Here is a 20,799-nt window from a genome sequence, read left to right as displayed (position 1 = left end):
TGCCAGCAGCAACCACTGCTGCCTTTTGTAATGGTTTCTGCTCCCTGGAGACAGTTGCTTCGAGCTCCATCTCTGATTGCAGTACCTATCTTTCCGGGCCCACTGGTACAGGCTGCTGTTCTCACCTTTGATTTCCAGCCATGTCCTTACATGTAAGCCTTCTTATAAGGGATTCCACATCTTCATTTGCCTACGCTTCTCTACCACCCGAACATTCCCTACATGTGATTATCTAGAGCTACCTTACCAGATTATCCAGACCCACAGCAAATTGACACCAGAATTTTCCTTCTGGGGGGTCTGGATCATGGAGCTGGCAGTCTGAGCTCAGCGTGTTGGGAGGGTTGATTCCCATGCCACACTCACTATCCTACAGCAGGAGAGCTGTATGTTTATCTGTGGAGAAAGCACACTCATGATCTTATGGTCTCCTCACAAGGGCCCCCACTCCAAGGAAGCACAAGTACTCTGCCTATAAGCAAGGGCTGATGGCAACCCAAGCAAAGACTCTGCTGCCTCAGATCTGCAGAGACCCCCAGATTCCTGGGGACATGAGTAGGTGCGCAGTGTGGGTAGACATGAGGCAGTTTCAGAAGCGAAACTGCACAATTTTAGATACAAAATTATTTAAAATGCAGTGAAAGAATGCATATTCTCACCACCATTCCCATCTCAAGCTTTCAGGCCAGTGTAAAGATGCTTTTATCTTCCCAGAAACAGTCATAGTCGGGGCCTGTCTCTGATCTCAAAGGAGATTTGGCTTTGCCTGTAAAAATTCATTGGTTCCCCCTATTTGCCTGGTGACCACCCAAGTGGACCCACCCATACCTGTGGCATGTAGGAATGACATACCATGAGATTGTTCACGACGCTGTCTCAGTTCTCACATTCATGGATACACGCCTGAACTCTGGCTAAATGCCTCTCTGTCTCCAATAAACATCACATGCTGATGGTTTTCTGGCTTTTCTTAGGCTAATGTGTCTGATTCAGGAACAGTTCAGATTTGGGTTTGCAGAGCGGGTCTGTCACTAGGGTCTTCTCACTGATGCTTGGTTCAGAGGCTTTGCCTGCCGTCTTCAAAGCAGGAATCCAGCTAACAACAGCTGTGATTAACCGTGCTTTCCTCCCTGTCTCATATTTTCCTTTTTATACACTTGTTCCTTTGTCTTTGCCACCTCCTTGTTTAAATTCCTGTGTTAGTCCTGCTTTACATCTCCAATGTGGAAAATAGATTCTTAAAAAAAAAAACTTTCTTGCATGTTTAAAAGCTGCTACATACCCAGAGGTATCATTTAGTCATGTCTCATAATTCTGCCACGAGAAATCTTTCAGTATTATTCATGTTATTTTCTATGATTAAAAAATCTTTTAATATGTTTGTTTCAACAGTTTATAGTACAGAAACGTGAAAACCTTTCAAAGAAGGATCATTTTTTTTTATGTTGGTTAGGTTTTTTTGTTTGTTTGTTTGTTTGATACAGGATTTTTCTTTGTATCTCTGCCTGTCCTAAAAGTCTCTCTGTAGATAAGGCTGGCTTCAAGCGCAGAGATCCACCTGCTTCTGCCTCCTGAGTGTTGGGATTAAAGGCGTTTGCTACCACCACCCAATGAAGGATCATTTTGTTGGCTGTAGAGAATCTAGGCTAGGATTCCTTTGGGGGCTTAAACTACTTCCATGTATTCTTAGTTACATTTGTACAAACAATGGAAGTTTTTCCATTTGGAAAAAAAGGGAAACAGGTAAATTAATTTTAAAAAATAGCTATGTCCAAATGTGTGTATATGTGTATTAGTGTGTGTTAGTGTAAGTGTATGTATAAGGATCTAAGTGCATAAAGATGAGTCCATGTGTGGAGATGTGTATATGTAAGTATGAGTCTGTGTATGTATTCATCAAAAATATTTACATTCTGAATTACTAAGAGAACTAAACTTTTAATCTCTTCCATTTGTTACCCCGAGCATTGCAAAGACTTCATAGCATCTGTAGAGGAGGCAGAAGGGGCATCCATGATACTGTTCCCTCCATTCCAAGTACAGGACCAGATTGCTACAAGGTCTGGGAGATTCTATCACCCAAAGAGACAAAGTTCCCTGGAGTCTCCCTGGGCAACACCCTAGCTCCCGTCCTTGTAAACACATCACATTCTTGCTGGCAAAGTCCAGTGGACTGACCTGGGTTTGAGCATCTCTTCTTCACCAGTGGTCAGTGCTCTCTGAGCACAGAGACCGAGGGTTGGAACCTTATAGACATGAGAACCACATGCCAGCTTGGATCACAGCTGAATGCAAAGCCATGCTTCTAGCATCTCACTCATCTTCACTCTGCACATCTGAGTGTGTGAAGGGCATGCTCACTGTGACCTGGCTACAAAGTCTCCAATGATCCCACTTTCCAAGCTGATTAATTTCAACTTAAATTGAATTGATTTAAATTCAATCTTTGCTGCTCTCCCCTGCCCCAGCTGAGATGCTAAAGTGATCCTGGCTATGTAACCCAGTCAAAGAAAATACCTCGCATTCATCCTGGTCTGAAATAGTGACTGTGAATGTCTAGGCTCTCAGTAATACAGATGCTTCAGAATCTAGCCCATCCTCTTTCTCAAGATGACACCTCTCCTGCCTCCCCTAGCATCCAACACCACACCCCTCCTTTTCACTTATCAGGCGGCAAAGGAGATCTTTATTCCACGCTTATGTGAAAGCTGTGCCTGTGTTCCCAACCACCAGACTTGACACCTTGGTCTGGCTTCACTCTGTCGACCCATCATTCTCAGAGGACAACCTGCCTTGGCTTCGTCTCCGACTGAGTTGCGTGGCAGCTTTCTGAAGACTGCACCATGTTACTCCATCATTCAACACATTTATTCCGTGCTGAGCTCCTCCCTCGGAATAGCACTACGTCAAAGCACCTCGAGGCAGAGAAACAGGCTCCAAGGTGTGTTCCCTACACACCCGTGGCATTTCTACTCTTCTGTCCACAGCAAAATGCTGTTAAATTTCGCTTGCCCTCTAATTCCTCATGTCTGCCCTTCTCAGATCTCCCCACTATATCTAGTCTAGCCAAGTAGAATTCCTAACCCTCGGCCCATGTAAGTCGACCTACCAAACACCTTCAACCTGGCTGATCTCTTCTCCTTCCCGATCAGTTACTTCCTGTGTGTTCCAGTAGCTGGCTTCTCATCTGTCTGCCTGGTTACCTCTGCTGTCAGTGCTGACTTGTGAATTCTTGCAGCCTGAAGTCCTTGGGTGCTTCACCCTAGCAACCCTCGCTTTCCAAACACTCACTGCCAAGCTCTGACTTTCAAAAACAGACATACACTTGATGTTTTCATTTCCCACCTCAAAGCAATATTCCTCTGCAAAGCCCTTTTCTCAAACACAAACTTCCAGTCCAGTGGGTATCTCCCTGAAGCCCAGTCCAGCAGCAAGTGAAACGTGGCTACGCCCGAGACATCCTCCCACTGCACCACTGTGGTCAAAGAGCACAAACTATGGGACTTGACTGATATAAACACTAGAACCCAGGGCGCTCAGCCAAGGGTCTGTTACCCCGAAACTCACCCTGCCCTTAAATTAATAACATTTTGGAACTATCTTCAGAGTTTCATGTGATCATGGGAGTGCATGGGAGCAGTGTGTATCAGCTTGTGTGTGTACAAACTTGTATTGGCAGGGAGGAAAGAGGCAGCACTGAGCTTCTGAGCAAATAGGGTAATGCATTTTTCATACAGGGAAACACAATCTAATTTCCATTTAATGTTCCAGGGTTTTAATTCTGATGAGGTGTTAGATTGGCAGAGAAACAGGCTCCAAGGTGTGTTCCAGAGCATCAGGGAACGTCTCTGTTTCTTTTGTATGATCTGTTTGTTTTCCTGACTCCCTTAGCTTTGCAGTCTCAACAACAGTTTTCAATGCATCTGTAAAAGTTAATGTTTTGTAATTTAATTTTCTAATTTAACTCTATATTATCTATCTACCTACTCACCTACTTATCTATCCATCTATTAGCTTTTTGAGACAGGGTTTCTCTGTGCAGTCCTGGCTGTCTTGGAACTCACTCTGTAGATCAGGCTGGCCTAGAACTCAAAAATTCACCTAAAGGCATGCACTGCCATACCCAGCTATTTGTAGTCAATCTTATTGAACATCCACCTATCCCTCTAGAGAGATATTTACTCTCCTCCCCACTGCTGAGAAGTCTTGCCAAGATTCGCACATCCTATGGTCTGTTCTGCGCTGAGTGGTCTGCTGCTGCTCTTTGTGTGACCAGTTCTGGACTGTCTGATGCTCCCTAACTTTCAGGTACCCTCCCACACATCACACTGCTTTGCAGCCATTTCTTTTAAGGAAAATATTCTCTCCTGGGGGAAGAAGGAAGCTCTCAGACTCAGGAAATAAAGAAAATTATGAGGCCCAGCAAGTTCAGAAAAAGACATGGCTCAAAAGTCTCCAAGGGAGAAGATCTCTCTGGACAAGCTGACTGCAGGTTGGGCACATCTGGTTTAGGAGTCACTGCCCATGCTGAAGTGGGCCTTACATAAGGCAGATGCAGTGGCCCTTGAACCACTCATTTTCTTCTAAGCAACCCAAATAAACTCATCGGCTCACCAACAAGACAGGTGAACTAATTTCTTGGGTATGTCATGGCTAAGGTGAACAGATGTCTGTTCGTGTCTTCCTTAACAGAACCAAGAAACAAACAGAAGTCAGTCCTATGCCAGCCTTTCCCTGTGTTTTCAGTTGAGTTTCCTGTGGATTCAGCCATCCTCCATCCCACTGGTTCAAGAAATCTTCCAAGATCCCTCCGCAACTGTGAAAATTTAAGCTGTGGCTTTGTTTAAATATATATAAAAATGTGTATTAAAAAAGTACCTTGACTGATTTCCTATCAGAACCAAGATTATACCCTTGTCATAACTCGTTTCTAGGATTCACTTAGCTTTTTTTTTTTTTAAATTATCCTTGCTTATTTTAAACACAGTCCTCTACTTAGAAGCCACATGCTTGCTACAGCTACATCCTTGTTTTAGTAGCTACTGCTAGCTGCTGCAGGCACTGGGTCTAACATGCTTAATTGTGTAGGGAAACATACAATTTTAACATCCACCGGGGTTTGTTGCTTTCAATCAGATGCATTTTACTGCCTGATTCAGTTACTGTGCCTAAACAGATTATAAGTAAAACGTGAACAAATTCAAGCCACAGGAAAATCAAATATCTTACTTCTATGAATAATCATATAGCTACCTTCCCATTTTTTTGCATCACATTATTTCAGTCTACTCTTAATCATCCAAGAAGACATCCTTTGGAGTATTCATCATTATTAGACACGAAATAGCTCCATTTGTACATTTTAATATTTGGATTTATATTTTTAATAATTTCATATTTTCTTTACAACTCAAAATAGCAGGTCCTCTTCTGATTCAATTGAATGAAGATGGAACAGTTTGCAAGTGTGGCTATTTTCCTTTGCATATTTCAGCACCGCCGTTACAAACTCTGGCTATTCATAGCTGTCTGTAATGGTTAATTTGTGAGTCAATCTTGCCGGGCAACACCCAGTTACTCAATTAAATATTAATCTAGGTGTCACTAGGACAGGTTCTGCAGATACGGTTGGCATCCATCCTCAGCTGACTCAGTGACAGTCTCCTACATAACAAGAATGGATTGAGCATAGAATCTGTTGAACCTCAAGGTTTTTAAAAGGTTTATCCAAGGAGGAAATGCTACCTATGACCGAGGGCTTGGCTTCTCCCAGCATTTTCAAAAACATGCCATCTGCTACATACTTCACAAGCATTTACACAATGCACAGTTGCACATATATTATATGCTTGCACAGAGGTAAACATACACATATATGTCTTCTCCTCCCCCAACGTCTCTGGTAGAATCAAATGTACCACTGATCAGCACAGTCTCGGAGTGACAGGGGCAGTTTGAATGGTCAACTGGAGGTTCTTTTCCTTTTTTCAGATTGAAATCAAGGATACACAAAGAGCATTTCAACCAAGTCTGAGCTCAGCGTGTCAGAGTCCTCCACACTCAGGGTTACACTTCCTTGGCAGTCAGATGACGTGAGTCCCAATGCTCTCCATAGCTCTTCCAGTGCTAGGACCTGCAGCTCGTTGTGGCCTTGGCCCTCTTTAAGACGAGTTTTTCACCATCTCTTGACTTATCAGTACTTCTGTATGGTTTATCATCTCAGCCCTCCAAAATCTCAATCTCAGCTCTCTGGAATCTCTGTGTCTGGTTACTCAGAGATCCTTATCAACCCTCCGGAGGCTATTGGAATGTCTGGGCTGGAAGCCTGAGCACTGTCTGCTCTGCGTGTCATCTGCTCAGCTTAGCCTACCCATTCTGAAGACCCCAGAGAGGCTAGGGTGTAGCAACAGGGGCGGTGTGCAGAGGAAAGCTCTGTTGGGTGGCTACCATGAGAGGAGAGGGGATAACTGTTTACATATCCAATCACATATGCTCCTTAGCAGTCATGAGTTGCAGAGGGGTTCTTCCACGCCAGACTGGGAACAGCTACAGGGAAGCCACTGGAGCATGTGTGTATGGGTGGCTGGGCTGTCCCAGGGTCTTCTCAATCAAATAGCCCTGGCAAGGTACCTGCAGGAGCCATGACTGAAGCAGGGTCTCTGGAAGCAAGGCTGCTTACGGTGTAGCACCCATAACTACATAGCTGTGACTGGAATGAAGTCTCTTCAATGTTAGTAGCTGCCTCAAAGCAGCTATGTCTGGATCCAAGTCTCCCCGAGCAGTTGTAAGATATTTAAAGCAGCCAGTTATCTTGATTATAGCTGGAGGAATAGTGAGAAATATGGCTGCATGATTGACAGCTCCTATGCACAAGCTTTCTCCTTCCTTCCTTCCTTCCTTCCTTCCTTCCTTCCTTCCTTTCCTTCTTTCCCTCCTTCCTTCTCTTTCTTTCTCCTTTCTTTTTTAACTTTCTTATTATTTTCCATGTTCCATTTCAATAACTTCTGGCTTGATTTTCATTTATTTTACATTCTTCAGGAAAACAGCAGCTCATTTTATTATAATTCTATAAAATTTATTTTTAGCTGATAAATAAAATAAAAACCATGCAACATATGCAACACAATGCTTTAACATGGACTCAAGCCTGAATGATAACAACCATCAGTTTTCTTTCTGAGTGGCCACACATCTCAGAATCTGGACAATGAGAGCATGGACAGCTTCCTGTCTTCCACAGCTACTGCAACACTATACAGCTCTATGCAGAAGCAGACAGTTGTGTTTAAAAAAGAGAAACTATCTGGTAAATCACATATTTATATGTTTAAATTTTTATCAACCTCAATTCATAGATTTTTCAAATCAGCAGATAAAGATTCTTTTTTGCAGACATGTCACCTTGCAGATATATTTACATTAGAAAGTTTGTACATAGCATTACATTAGATTATTTACTCTGGATATAACTGATAATTTTCCATTAAGAACTTAAACCAGAATGTACTGTAAGATTGAGAGGGCAAAACTATGCAATGCATGATGTCTTTCACAAATGGGACATCTCTATAAAATTTAAAATCTTGACAAAATAAGGTTACATATGTAATTAACGGTGCTTCTGTAACTTACTTTGTATCACAAAATAATGTAGACATAAAATTTGATAAAGTTTATTAGTGCCAAATACTTCTTGGTTGTAACAATATTTATAAAATCTTCATGTCATTTACTGAAGAAATTGTTTCTTTAAATTCTATTTACAATAATACCAATGTTAAAAAGTGCATAGCCTTTATTTCAGTTATGTTTTCTCACTATTAAACTATCACACTTTACAGAAGAAAGACAAACAACATTATTAATTAATAAGTCTGGAAAGCTAATAACAAGTATGTTTCCCCCAAGGGATCATAACTCCCAACTGTACATCTCTACCGACCAAGAAGCATATCTGCCCATTTGTGAATCTCCCTCTAGCTTGTCACACAGGAAGCAGCAATAAATACGTCATGAGTGAGGAAATTAATAAATATATGAGTTGCTTGTGCCAAGCAGGCCATCATATGGGTACAAATCACTCCAAATACTCAGCTGGTTTCATGTGAACTCAGCTCTGGGCAGAGAGGGGACTTACCTAAAAAGCACTTCTGAGTGAAAGGGACGAAAGAGAGAATGCCCATTAGGGATGCTAACTAATTAAGAGCCTATTTGAGTTTCACAAACACACAGAATGAGACCTGAATGGGGGTCTCCTCTAATCTCATCCTGCCTTCTGTTTCAAAAACTCTCTGTGTCTCTTCCTTGCTGCTTTTGCACCTCATTCCTGCTCAACCCCTGTACACGTAGCCCGCCCTGCAAGCACCTCACTCCCCTCCTTCTTCATCTTGTTTCTCAAGATTCAGCTTTAATGAAATCTCCATAATGTTCGTTCATTCTCTCTCTCTCTCTCTCTCTCTCTCTCTCTCTCTCTCTCTTTCTCTCTCTCTCTTACAGCAACTAGGACCCTTACTACAATAGGCACCATGGTACCAGATTCTCTGCACTGTGGGGCTCTCTCTCTGCCCAAAAACTAGAGTTGATGCTTTAGGATGAGGTGTCTCTTCCATCTGTCTTGCTTTTTTAACCTAACGTGACCTGAGTTCATTTTTTGGGGTGAACTGCTTACGAATAACTTTGACCCACGTCATCTTAAGAAACCACCAAATGTGTCTATCAGTTGACCTGTGCACATGTACATTTTACATGCTAAGATGCTGGGGGAGCCAATGAGTCAGAAACTGAAGACTCCTGACAGTGAGGGTTTATGTGGTACCACAAAGATGTTGCAGGGAAATCTGGTAGAGTCTACTTTTTGTCCTGAGGTGGCCCTCTAGGCAATGCAGTAACTCAAATGCTTCCTGAATGTCTATGCCCTCAAATTTAAAATGGGAAAAAATCTGATGCATTTTCTTCAGTGCTTGTGAAGACCTTCCGGATCCTGGTGTGTTGTAATTAGCTAACACAAATGCTCCTTTTCAATTCTAAGATTGGGTCGATGAACACTTTCAGATAAATGTAGGATAACAGAAAAAAATACTTAGAAGAAAGTAACACAAAAATAGACCCCTCCCCCCATGTAAGACTTACCACTTCTTCATGGGTTGAATTTTCTACATTAATGCCATTCACCTGAACAATGACAAATAAACAATTTTGAGGATAATGACTGACAGGAATAAGTTTAGAATTTAAAGATGCAATCGAGTTAAGGATTAATGTTTACGATACTGACCTGCAGCACAGCATCTCCTACGAACAACATCTCTGTCTGGTCAGCTGCAGGGTTGCAAAAGCAGCAACATTGTTAAGGGGCTCTTAGCAACCTTTCTTCACAGAAGTCTTTAGCTGGCATTGTGCTTGCACAAACAGACATACATGTGTTTTCGTGTCTGCATATGTTTGTGCATCTATGCCCAAATGTGTCTGCTCTGATATGTGTGCAGATCAGTGTCAGTGTGATTGCAAGAGAACAGTGAAAGAAGTGTGTGCTGTGTGCATGCTTGTAGGTAGGTGTGGAATGTGTTTTCATGTGCACGTACATGTCTGTGCATGCCTATGTGTGTCTGTGCTATGTGTGTGTTGTATGTGCATGAGTTGTGTGTATGTGTATGTAGGCATGAGTGCAAATGGGTGTGGGAAAATGTAAGATACCAGTGAGCTAAATGGATGACCAGTTTTAAGTACCTTAAGAAACTTGTGATGTGAGACACAAACACCACTCGCATTAATGGTGAATTTGATTGATATATGTGGAAAGTTGGTTCACATTTTTCATTAAGTCAACACAGACAATAAGCAAGCAATTTCAGAAGCCATTCAGTATCTCCCTCTCCTCCACTAGAATGTGCTCAGATTGCTACCACTAAAGAGGGAAGGACTGTGTTATCAAGTTCAATGAAATCTCACACATCTTTCCACTCGGCATCTTCCCCATCATTGAAGAGAGAATCCAACATGACTGAACTTATTTGTACTGTGTGAAGCATTTTTCTTTCATATTTGATGAGAGGAAAGTCTGTATATGAGTTTGAAGTTTTAAAGGTCTTTCATTAAATAATGGAAAAGAATAACTTTTTAAAATACTGGCATGCTCTTTAAGCCACATGGACAGTTGGATATAGTGGCTCCTGCCTTTAATCCCAGCACTCATGAGACAGCAGGCAGGCAGATCTCCATCAGGTCAGCCTGGATTAAATAGTGAGTTCCCGGAGAGCCAGAAGTACACCATGAGACACTGTCTCAAAAATCCAACCAACCAACCCCCCCCAAAAAAAAACAATCAGAAAACACATAGAGATAATGACAATTGCCAAAGCTATTTCTGTTCATAACAACATTAACTTATGTTGAAAATGAAATACAACCTCCATATGTCTGAATCTTAAAGCAAGGATGCTCAGTAATCCACACGAGGTCCTCATCTCACCAAGGCGTACCACAGACAAGCTGCCACAACCCTTCCTTGTTGCTACCAGGTCTCCCATTGGTTCATTCCCGAGGCTCAAAATTCTCTTTCCCTCCGTCCTTAACTGCCTCTGTCACCATCCCCATTTCTTGCCATCTCAACCTCTCCATTTCTGGTTCTTTCTCATGTCTTTGCGTAGCCTTCCTCTTCAGCTGTACCAGAGTGGGATGAGGCTCAATGAGAGTCATTGATCCTCTGGCACACAAAAGAGATCTAAGAGACCAGGTCTACAAGAGCATCAAAACCCCAAATCCATCAAAAGACATTGTGCACATAATGGTAAAAGTATTTACAGACTGTAGGTGAGTTTCCCAGTGAGTAAGTCCTCCTGTCAGAAACACATTGAGGAGGTCTGTTTGGTTCCCAGGATGGCCAGAAGCCACCAGCGGACACTGAGAGACACCCTTAGGGAGCAGAGGCTCATGCTCAGTCATGCACACATCTATATTCCTGTGCTGGGCCAGACTTGCGCCTGCATCTCCATATATGCTATCCATCTTCATCTGCACCATGTGCTGTGCTGTGCTGTGCTTAGGGGTGCTCCCTTCTGCCTTGCCACACCTGTACCCCTGTGCTACACTGTGCCCATGCCCGCACCCCTTTTACGTGAGCAATGCCTACTTCCTGCCATGACATGTCAGTACCTTTATTCCCATACTAAAAACTAAGTCCTCAAAGCTTTCTCCTGCTATGGCATGGCCCGTATCTGTGCCCTGAGCTGCCTTTTCTGGATGCAGTGTATTCTCCCAAGGACTGGAGAGTCATTAGATGACAAAGGATTCTAGGTAAGGCTGACTGTGCACCAAATCAATTCCTCTTAATGCATCTTGCATGGAATAATGTTTGATTGGAAAGAAGTCAGCTTTATTAAAATTTCTCAGGCCACGAGCTTTGCATTTCTGATTCAACATATTTCCAGTTCTATATCAGCTCACAAGTCACCAGAGCTTCCATCTGGGAGAAGCGGCCACTTCACATATTTTCTGGAGTGGATGGTGCTGTGTTCTGCAAGCTGTGCTAGGTCTGGATGCTCCATGCCAGCTGAGCAACAGGAGGATCAGTCCTAAGGAACTACTGTGCAGTTTTGATTGCACAGAGATATCATGTTATAAATCACCAAGTAATGAAGTTAAAATGTCAGCAGCTACCTAGATAAATAGCAAAGCACTTGTATAAAAGTTCCAAAGTCTTTGAGAACAAATGAACACCCTCAAAGAAAATGGGCAAATCTTTTTAAAGTAGAAGATAGTGGTACATGCCTGTTTACTGACCCGTGTCTCCAATGCCTTTCTCTTCTTGCCTTAAAAGGCAGTTCTTCTCCCTCCACTGGGAGTTGAAGAAGTAGTGGAAGGAGATGTTTGAAGAAGAGGCAGAGGGACGTGAATGGTGCCTGCATGTGCTTCAGGAAGGACATGAAGGCTGAAGCAGTCTTCCTTGCCACACTGTTTCTTTGTTGTTTGCTACTTTGTTCCATTCGCAACAACAACTAGCTTTACTAGAACAGCCATTACGTGAATTCACGGCAAACTGCAAGCTTTATTTCTGGAATGATCAAAGCTCTTATATATGCCCATACAAAAACAGTCGCAAGACAATTTAGTTAAAGCGTTATCTATAATTTCACTGAACATCAAGTGATTCCTGGTGCAAATTTAGCTCTCACCAAATAATCCAGTTAAAAAAATGGACCCAAACAGACTTCTCAACAGAAGAATCTCAAATGACTGAAAGACACTTAGGGAGTTGTCAACATCTTTAGCCATCAGGGAAATGCAAATCAAAATGACTCTGAGATACCATCTTAAGCCAGCCAGAGAACACCAAGAATAGCTTATGCTGAGAGGATGCAGAGTAAGGGGAACACTCCTGCATTGGTGGGAATGTAAACTTGTACAGTCACTGTGGAAATCAGTATGATGATTTCTCAGACAACTGGGAATTAATCTACCTCAAGACCCAGCAATACCACTCTTGAGCATATAATCAAAGGATGCACTCTAATACCACAAGGACATTTGCTCAACTATGTATATAACAGCATTATTCATAATAGCCAGAACCTGGAAACAACATAGATACCCCTCAAACAAAGAATGATTTTGAAAAAATGTGGTACATTTACACAATAGAGTACTACTCAGTGGTAAAAACCATGACATCTTGATTTGCAGGCAAATGGATGGAACTAGAAAAAGCAATCCTGAGTGAGGTAACCCAGATCCAGAAAGATATAATCAGTATGTACTCACTCATAAGTGGATATCAGACTTAAAGCAAAGGATAACCAGTCTATAGTCCATGACCCCAGAGAAGCTAGGTAGCAAGAACCCTTAGAGACATACGTTGATCTTCTGGGAACAGAAAATAGACAAGATCTCCTGATAGAAGTAGGAATGGGCGGGGGTTGGGGGAGAGAGAAGGGAGGGTGGAAGGGGAGGGGCAGGGGGAAATGGGAGGGTGGAGGAGGACATGAGGGAACAGGATGGTCAAGATGGGGGAAAGACAGAGAGGGAGAGTACGGAAAGATTGAGGGAGCCATTAAGGGGCTAGTGAGAAACCTGGCATCAGGGAAATTCCCAGGAATCCACAAGGATGACCTCAGCTAAGACCCTAAGCAATAGCAGAAAGGGTGCTTGAACTGGCCTTGCCCTGTAATCAGATCGCTGACTACCTTAATTGTCATAACAAAACCTTCATCTGGCAACTGATGGAAGCAGAGGCAGAGATCCACAGTTAAGCACTGGGCCGAGCTCCCAGAGTCCAGTTGAAGAGAGGGAGGAGCAATAATATGAACAAAGTGGTCAAGACCATGATGGGGAAACCCACAGAAACAGCTGACCCAAGCTAGTGGGAGCTCACTGACTCCAGACTGACAATGGGGGAACCTGTATAGAACTGAACTAGGCCCTCTGAATGTGGGCGACAGTTGTGTGGCTTAGGCAGTCTGTGGGGCCACTGACCATGAGACCAGGATTTATCCCTAGTGCTTGAACTGGGTTTTTGGAGCTCAGTCTCTTTGGAGGAATAACTTTCTCAGTCTAGATGTATGGGGGAGGGTCTTGGTCCTGCCTCAAAGGGATGTGTTAGACTTTGTTGACTCCCTATGGGAAGCTTTACCCTCTCCGAAGGGTGGGTGGGGGTGGGATGGGAGGAAAGTGGGAGTAGGGGAGGGGGAGGAAACTGGGATTGGTGTGTAAAAAGAAAAGATTGTTTTAAAAATAAATAAATTTTAAAAATTTTACAAAGAAATGTAATGTGCTCATGACCCTTCTTTGCATAAGTATGGCAGGCACTTATTGCCTCACAGAGGGAGACAGACAACATCAGAGCCACCGAGGCCCAAACTAAAGCAGGACTATTTTTTTTTCTCAAATGTAAATTTTCTATAAAAAAACAACAGGGTAATATTAAAGTTTGATTCTGTTAAAAGTAAACAACAAGCACTATATTAGCATTGGGAATCTGCTGAAATAATCAGTTCTCCTTGAACCTTTTGTGTTTCTAGAATAAAGCCTGAAGCGCCATCCCTGAGGTGATCCAGGCTTTGAAACACTAACGCAGCTCCACCACGCTGAACAGTCAATTATCTTTGGTGACTTTAAAATATCATTTTCTCTCAGAAGAAGCCTGTACAAAGCATTCTCTTTTTCATGCCCCCTTCCCTTAGGCAGGCCAATCTCAATTTCTAACCCTGAGCTGCCTCCCCAGCCCCTGATAGTGCGATACAAACACGAGTGTCTGCCTGTGAGCACACGTGAGCACGTGTGAGCACACCAGAGCGCGTGCGAGTGCCGCAGAGCCTGCCTTATCAAATTCCTGCTGTTCTCACCTCAGGCTTCTGCGGTTTTCACTGACATTTTGTTCCAAGGCTGCCACGGTAATAAAATGTTCAATCACGTTCCTTGTTCTGGTGAATCGGCGAAGGCATGACACCTGCTTGGACAGCCTTTCCTGTGGCGTGGCTTTCACTAACTCTGCCTCACCAACAGAAACCAGTTAAGCCTGCCATCACCCACCCCAGCTGATCCCTATGGTCCCTACCCTCCCAGCGCCTCCTGTCCAGTCACATAGGAATAGGGTGAGCAGTCAGTCACAATGGTTGTTTCTCATTTAGTCATGCGTTCGATAACCCTGGCTCAAAACATAGCAACTAAGATGGAAAATGATGTCACTGCCATCAGAGATGGGGATAAGGAGGGCCAGGTGACCTCCTGTTGGGAAGATGGCTCACTACTACCCACTTCAAGCAATGCACCATAGCAGTTCAATAGCCAGACTCAGCTCATTCCCCGAATACTGCCTTTATTAACTCTCTAGGCCTTTCTAGAAAGGTGTAATTTACCTACAACAGGGCCATCTGCACTCTTATTGTTTAAAGGCTACACTTTGGAGCATGATACAACCTACACTTAAATGGTATTTTCTGCCTCCCAGGAGGCTCCCAGAAGCATAAGCCAAGGATCCAATTGGTGACTTTAAGAGCAGAAAAAGATCACCCCAAACTCCATACTTCGGGATCTGTGCAGGTCCTGGATAGGCTCTAGGAAGTTCAAATATCATGTTCTTGGGAAATCTGTGTAGGTCCTGGCTAGGCATAAGAAGACTCCAGGACACTGGGCTGGGCATCTGTGTGGGTCCTGACTAGGCACCCAAGTATCTATATAACCACAAGCTCCATCCTCCAAGCCTGTGATCTGGTTCTGACATTAATTAACAACAGCTGATCGTGTTCCTGCTCACCTTCCTTCAGTTCTGCCTTAACTCAGCCCCTGGAAATGGAAGTTCTTATACAGAACTGAAATTAAATCTGCAAGAGATAATGTGTGCTTTGGAGCTCTTGAAACATCTCAAAATTCTTTGGGGGGCTTTTACATTTCTCATTCAGCTCTGCAGTCAATTTCATTATCCTTGTGAAGTTCTATTTACTCTGATAGCTTTAAAAGCATATCTTTTATTGAGGCCTTAGCAGTGAAGGAAAGTTGATCTATTCTCCCTTTGATTTGTGACCCAATTCAGGGGTGAAACCAGAGCTTCCTTTCCATAGGTCTAAGTACAGGCTAACCTGAGACCAGAACAAAGCTTATTTGGCACAGTAAACCACGAAGGAAAAAACTTAATATAAAAACTGAAAATTTGACTCCACATCCATCTTGCCAGGCAAAAGAGGTTCCCTGTGATCCACTCTGGCAAGCGCATCCAGACAAACATCCAGACAGAGAAGACAGTAACTGTCTTTCCCAGGGGCCCTGAATGTTGACATTTTAAACTTCAAGAGCAATTTCCTTATAGCCTCAAAATGAAGGAAGAGTGATACCCACCAAAGGGAAAGCCTGGCATTTCAGAAGCAAGCGCCAGAGACGGAGCAGTCTCCAACCCATGTGCTCCAGGGCACAGATAGTGGCATCACAGACGCATCCAAGAAAATAGAGATTATTGATCCTTAATTTAATGGTATATCACATTTAAATGGAAGTGTGGGAATCAGAGAAGTATAAGAACTAAGGGGAAATGCTCAATGATAAATTCAGCAATATAGACGAAAAATATCAAATAGGAAAAAAAAGTAATGGTAAAAATGTGTCATGGAGATATATGGCAGGACTCTGAAGTCAGGTGAAGGTTATGGGGGAAGCTAGAGTCAATCTATCTATCTATCTATCTATCTATCTATCTATCTATCTATCTATCTATCTATCTATCTATCTATCTACCTACCTACCTACCTACCTACCTACCTATTAACTATCATCCATCTGTCATCTATTCACCTGTTACTCTATATCTATTATATATCATCTATATAGCTATGATCTATCAATCTGCTATCATTTAGCATTTATCTCTCTCTCATCAACCAACCAATATTTGTCTGTCTGTCTGTCCATCATCTGCCTGTCTGTCTATCCATTCATCACCACTACCAAGGTAGATATCCTGAGAGAATGCAGGTGTGACTGGAGAGGGGCAGGGTTAGCACCAATGATACAAATAGGGGCTCTGTAGACCAGCCAGCCAGCCATTTCCACTTATATAGCAATCAAGAATTATTATTGATGGATGGGGTGCGACAGGGCTACACAGCAGTGACCCTTTGGGGTTCCTGGTTCATGAAAGAGTCTGCAAGACATTTTGCAGGACACAGCAGACAGTGACTGAACCGTCTTTGAAATTTCCTGCTTCATGGAAATGTCTGCTGGATACTATGGGCCTGTAGGCTCAAGATGGATGCCCCAGTGGTACAGAAGAATTTTGGGTGACTGTCCAGGCTGCGAGATGTCTCTGTCATTTCTAGAGTTTTGGAAGTTGTTTACTTAGGTAATATATCCTTCTGGAGTCTTTGATGGAGTTGAAGAATGGATAGTTACAGTTTTTCTTAATTATGATAAAAGATAAAATAGTTATAAATACTGTAAATGTCATTCTTGCTTGATAACTGTTTTGTTATATGTAATTTTACTATGTTAAAGTTAAAGACTTCCTTTTTTAAACAGAAAAAGGGGAAATGGTGTAGGAGGTTCTGTCTGTGTTGCTTTCATTAGCTGAATAAAGAAGCTGCCTTGGCCTTTTGATAGGGCAGCCCTTAGGTGGGCGGAGTAGACAGAACAGAATTCTGGGAGGAAGAAGGCAGAGAGAGCCACCATAAAGTAGCTGGAGTCAGACATGCTGAATCTTTCCCGGTAAGCCATGACCTCGTGGTTCTACACAGATTATTAGAAATGGGTTGAATCAAGATGTAAGAATTAGCCAAGAAGAGGCTAGATATAATGGACCAAGCAATGTTTAAATGAATACAGCTTTTGTGTAATGATTTCAGGGGTAAGCTAGCAGGGCGGCAGGACGCAGCCTGCTCCTCCATACAACACAGCAGAGTTAAGACCAAAGAAGCTTAAGATAAGCAGAAAATTCACATCCCCAGTGTTAGCATCTCATTCACACAGAACAGCCCCGTTCTAATAAAGCTTACACATGCCCTTCACAGGTAGGTGTTAAGCCTGCTGCCACTGGGGGAAGAGGGCGTTTAGTGCTTTTCTTTTCTGTGTGACCCAGGTTCCCAGGCAGTCACCTTGATGAGCATGAAGCCTAGAATCCCAAACAGATGGCTTTTGTCAAACGCACTCCAGGGGCATCTCCAGATGGAAAAGCAACTGTCCAAGTTTGAATGTCCCAGGGTCTCAGCCTGACATCACAAGAAGCTGGCGGGGTTCCCTCTCATGACATGACATTATCATTTTGCAGGGTGACAGCCACATGCCCTACTCAGTTCTAAGTGACTGATCATTGCTATTCTGCAGTTGCTCTATTAGGAGAAACGAGGAAGCGTTCTTCCCGTAGATGCTAACACAAATCCATCCTCAACTTTAAGTCCTGTCAGGCTTTCATTGCTGCCTGTCTGCCACAGCCCTCTGCTGAGGATTCAAGCAGAGAGGTGAGAAAACACAGGCAGGGCATGGGGATGTTACTCTTCAGAGTCATAGGCTGGCAAGAAAAGTGACGCACCTATCAAAAGGAGTGAGGCTTTGCCATGCCAACCACTCCTCGAGTCTCAGAAAATGCAACAGGTCTGAAGAACTTCTGCAAGCCTGCATAGCCACCAGGAACCCAACCCACAGCTACCCAGACAGGTGTGGGAGATAGGTGTTGTGGCTGTTACTGAATAAGAAATTTGGTTTCTTCACCTCAATTATTTTCTACAATGAGGACACGGTATCAAAACAGGTCACTGTCTTCCTCAAGACCCAGCTGAGTCTCAGTTCTCAGTGTGTCTTCCCAAGGACGTGCAGGTTCTAACTGGCCCTTAGAGATCACTGTGGCATCTGACAGAGGCCATCACACCTCACATGAGAATCACAGGCCAAACAAATATACTGCCCACTGCAATCGAAGAGCTATATCAACTCCCGTCATGTTAAATTTATGTTCTTATGATTATATTCTTGATTGTATTTGAATGAATGTTTATGAATATAACGCATATAGGGAAAGATCAAAACTAAAATGTATACACACACACATACACCTATACATGAAAATACTGAGAATATTAGATAAATGGTTGAGAAGTAGTAGATTAATGGGCAGGAAGAGGATGGGAAGATAACAGAGAGATGGATTGGGGGACTAGAGACAACATGATGACAGACAGACAGGTTTTCAGTGACTCAACACAGTTTTCTTCACTATGCCCATGAGCCTAAGGATCTTGCACTGTCCAACTCTGTCCCGATAGCTATCAAGATACTAGACACTCATGATGGATCTCACGAACACAGAAAGAAGGAAAGGAAAGTAGGCAAGAAGAAGAACTCGTGAGATTATTGCAGGCTGCCTGGCCCATGTGTCCTTTGCTGTTTCTGATCACTGTTTTTCTTTGTGTTAATAAAAACCTCGCTAATTCCCATGCCAGGTTAGACATTCCTATACGTCAGTGGGTCTCAACCTTCTTAATGTTGTGACCGTTTAGTACAGTTCCTCATGTTGGAACGACCCTAAACATAAAGTTATTTTCACTGTTACTTCATAACTGTGATTTTGCTACTATTGTGAATCATAATGTAAACATTCAGTCTTAGGCAATCCCTGTGAAAGGGTCGTTCAACCCTCCAAAGGGGTCATGACCCACAGATAGAGAATGGGGAAAGTGCTATCTTGTTTCCTATATGGAAGAGAGAAGGATCATAACAGGTATGATCAGGCAGCTTCTGAGGACCTCTATTTCTAGAGATTTATCACAAGAAGACTCTGTAGCCTTACAATCTGAGCAAGGAAAAGTTTAAAATGCTTTTTTTAACGTTCTCATTCTAGTTCGCAACAACTTGCAACTACAAATTAACAAATAGAGTGTTGACACATCTTCACTGACCACTACACATTTTTGAAATTAAAATTAGCTATGATCCATAGTGCAGGAACCTGAAAGGCACTCAAGGAGCGTTTCCTGCCTCAGTGTGTCAATAGCCCTTCTGCTTGTCTCCTTTTTAATTGTGTATCCCCAACTTCCAGATCTGGTTCTCATATAGCTCCCCATAAGTCTCCAGTCAAAGACGAAGACCCCTCGTCTAGCACTGAGCCATATTCTGAAGAAGGAAAGCTCAGCGCCTGCTCCCCTGTTCTCTTCTAGCCTGTGCACAGCGCAAAACCACACATCTTCCAAGTGCTGCAAAAGACCAAAATCAACCAGAGAGTAGAATGGCTTGAAAGACTGGGAATGAAGTAGGTTATCTCTCAAAATGGGGAGAATCACCAATGAAAGCAAGCACAAAAAAGATGATTCAGTTATATATAGGGGACACTGAAATATATGGGACAAAGGTGGTCAGGTATCCAAGAGAGCCTAGCTGAATAGCCAGAGCAGGTCCTGTCTCCTGGAAGGGAGGATTTGGATGGTAGACCTGGAGGGGATGGGTGTAAGTCAGGCCAGTCCCTGCGTACTTATACACCGGCTACTATGTTTTCCACACTCAGCGTTAGAATATTCTTGAAAGGAAAATAGGTCCTGAAGCTCATGGTGAGAAGAAAGCTCTCACAGGAACTCATGGCATATGCATTGTCTCAACTCCTTAGATGGTGAATTTGGGCTCCAACTCTAATCACAGAGGCAGAAAAGAAAGAATATGGTAGGTTTCCCTTCCAGAAGATAGAAGTGGAGTTGCTTGGTGATTGCCCACTTTTCGCTCTTAGACCTGGAAAGGAGACCTGCCATCTTTCAATAGTTTACCCTACTGCATGCACGAGACAAAATCCTGAAGGAAACCGCACAAGCTAAAGGCAGGCACATGCATGTCAGCATCATCGTATGCATCCCATGTTCTCTTTGGTTGAAAAAGCAAACTCTCTTTCTTCAAAACCCTGGAGACAGAGCATATTTTACCACTAACCACTTCCCTACTGGATGAACTAAGTGTTTGCACAAAGCATACACCCAGAGACACAAACACAGAAGATGAAGTCTGAAAGTCTGGGCTCAAGCTGCACTATCAAAGCTCTTTACCATTTTTGTATTAGCAAATGTTCATGGTAGGAAAAACTCAAACTTTAGTGTAATGTATATACATTCATTAAAAGTCTTTTGGTTAACTAATGAAGTGCAAATATAAAAATGTTTGAGATAAGTGACTGTCTTAGTTGCTTTTCTATGACCAAGGCAATGATTAATCTGGGGCTCACTGTTTCAGAGTATTAGAGTCCGTCATTGTCATGGTAGGGAGCATGGTAGCAGGGAACAGGTGGCAGCAAGGCAGGGCACCGAGCAGTAGCTGAGAGCTTATATCTGGTCCACAAGCCTAAGGCAGAGA

The 20,799-nt window shown here is 42.9% G+C and overlaps 1 protein-coding gene across 5 annotated transcripts in view; it reads right to left on the bottom strand.

Moving 5' to 3' along the window:
• Sntg2 (syntrophin gamma 2) overlaps positions 1-20,799 on the bottom strand; it is a 204,355-nt gene that overhangs the window by 105,658 nt on the left and 77,898 nt on the right. For all 5 annotated transcript variants that reach the window (XM_085690810.2, XM_085690809.2, XM_048439847.3 and 2 more), the window contains 2 exons: positions 9,275-9,318; positions 9,130-9,171 (listed from right to left, as the gene is read on the bottom strand). In XM_085690810.2, the coding sequence (XP_085546936.2) occupies positions 9,130-9,171; positions 9,275-9,318 (86 nt within the window). The remainder of the gene's footprint in view (positions 1-9,129; positions 9,172-9,274; positions 9,319-20,799) is intronic.

This window comes from Myodes glareolus, chromosome 6 (assembly GCF_982192425.1).
Source record: "Myodes glareolus chromosome 6, mMyoGla1.1, whole genome shotgun sequence".
Taxonomy (NCBI): Eukaryota; Metazoa; Chordata; class Mammalia; order Rodentia; family Cricetidae; genus Myodes; species Myodes glareolus.
Note: the sequence above shows the minus strand (reverse complement) of the source record. Positions and strands in the feature narration are given on the sequence as shown.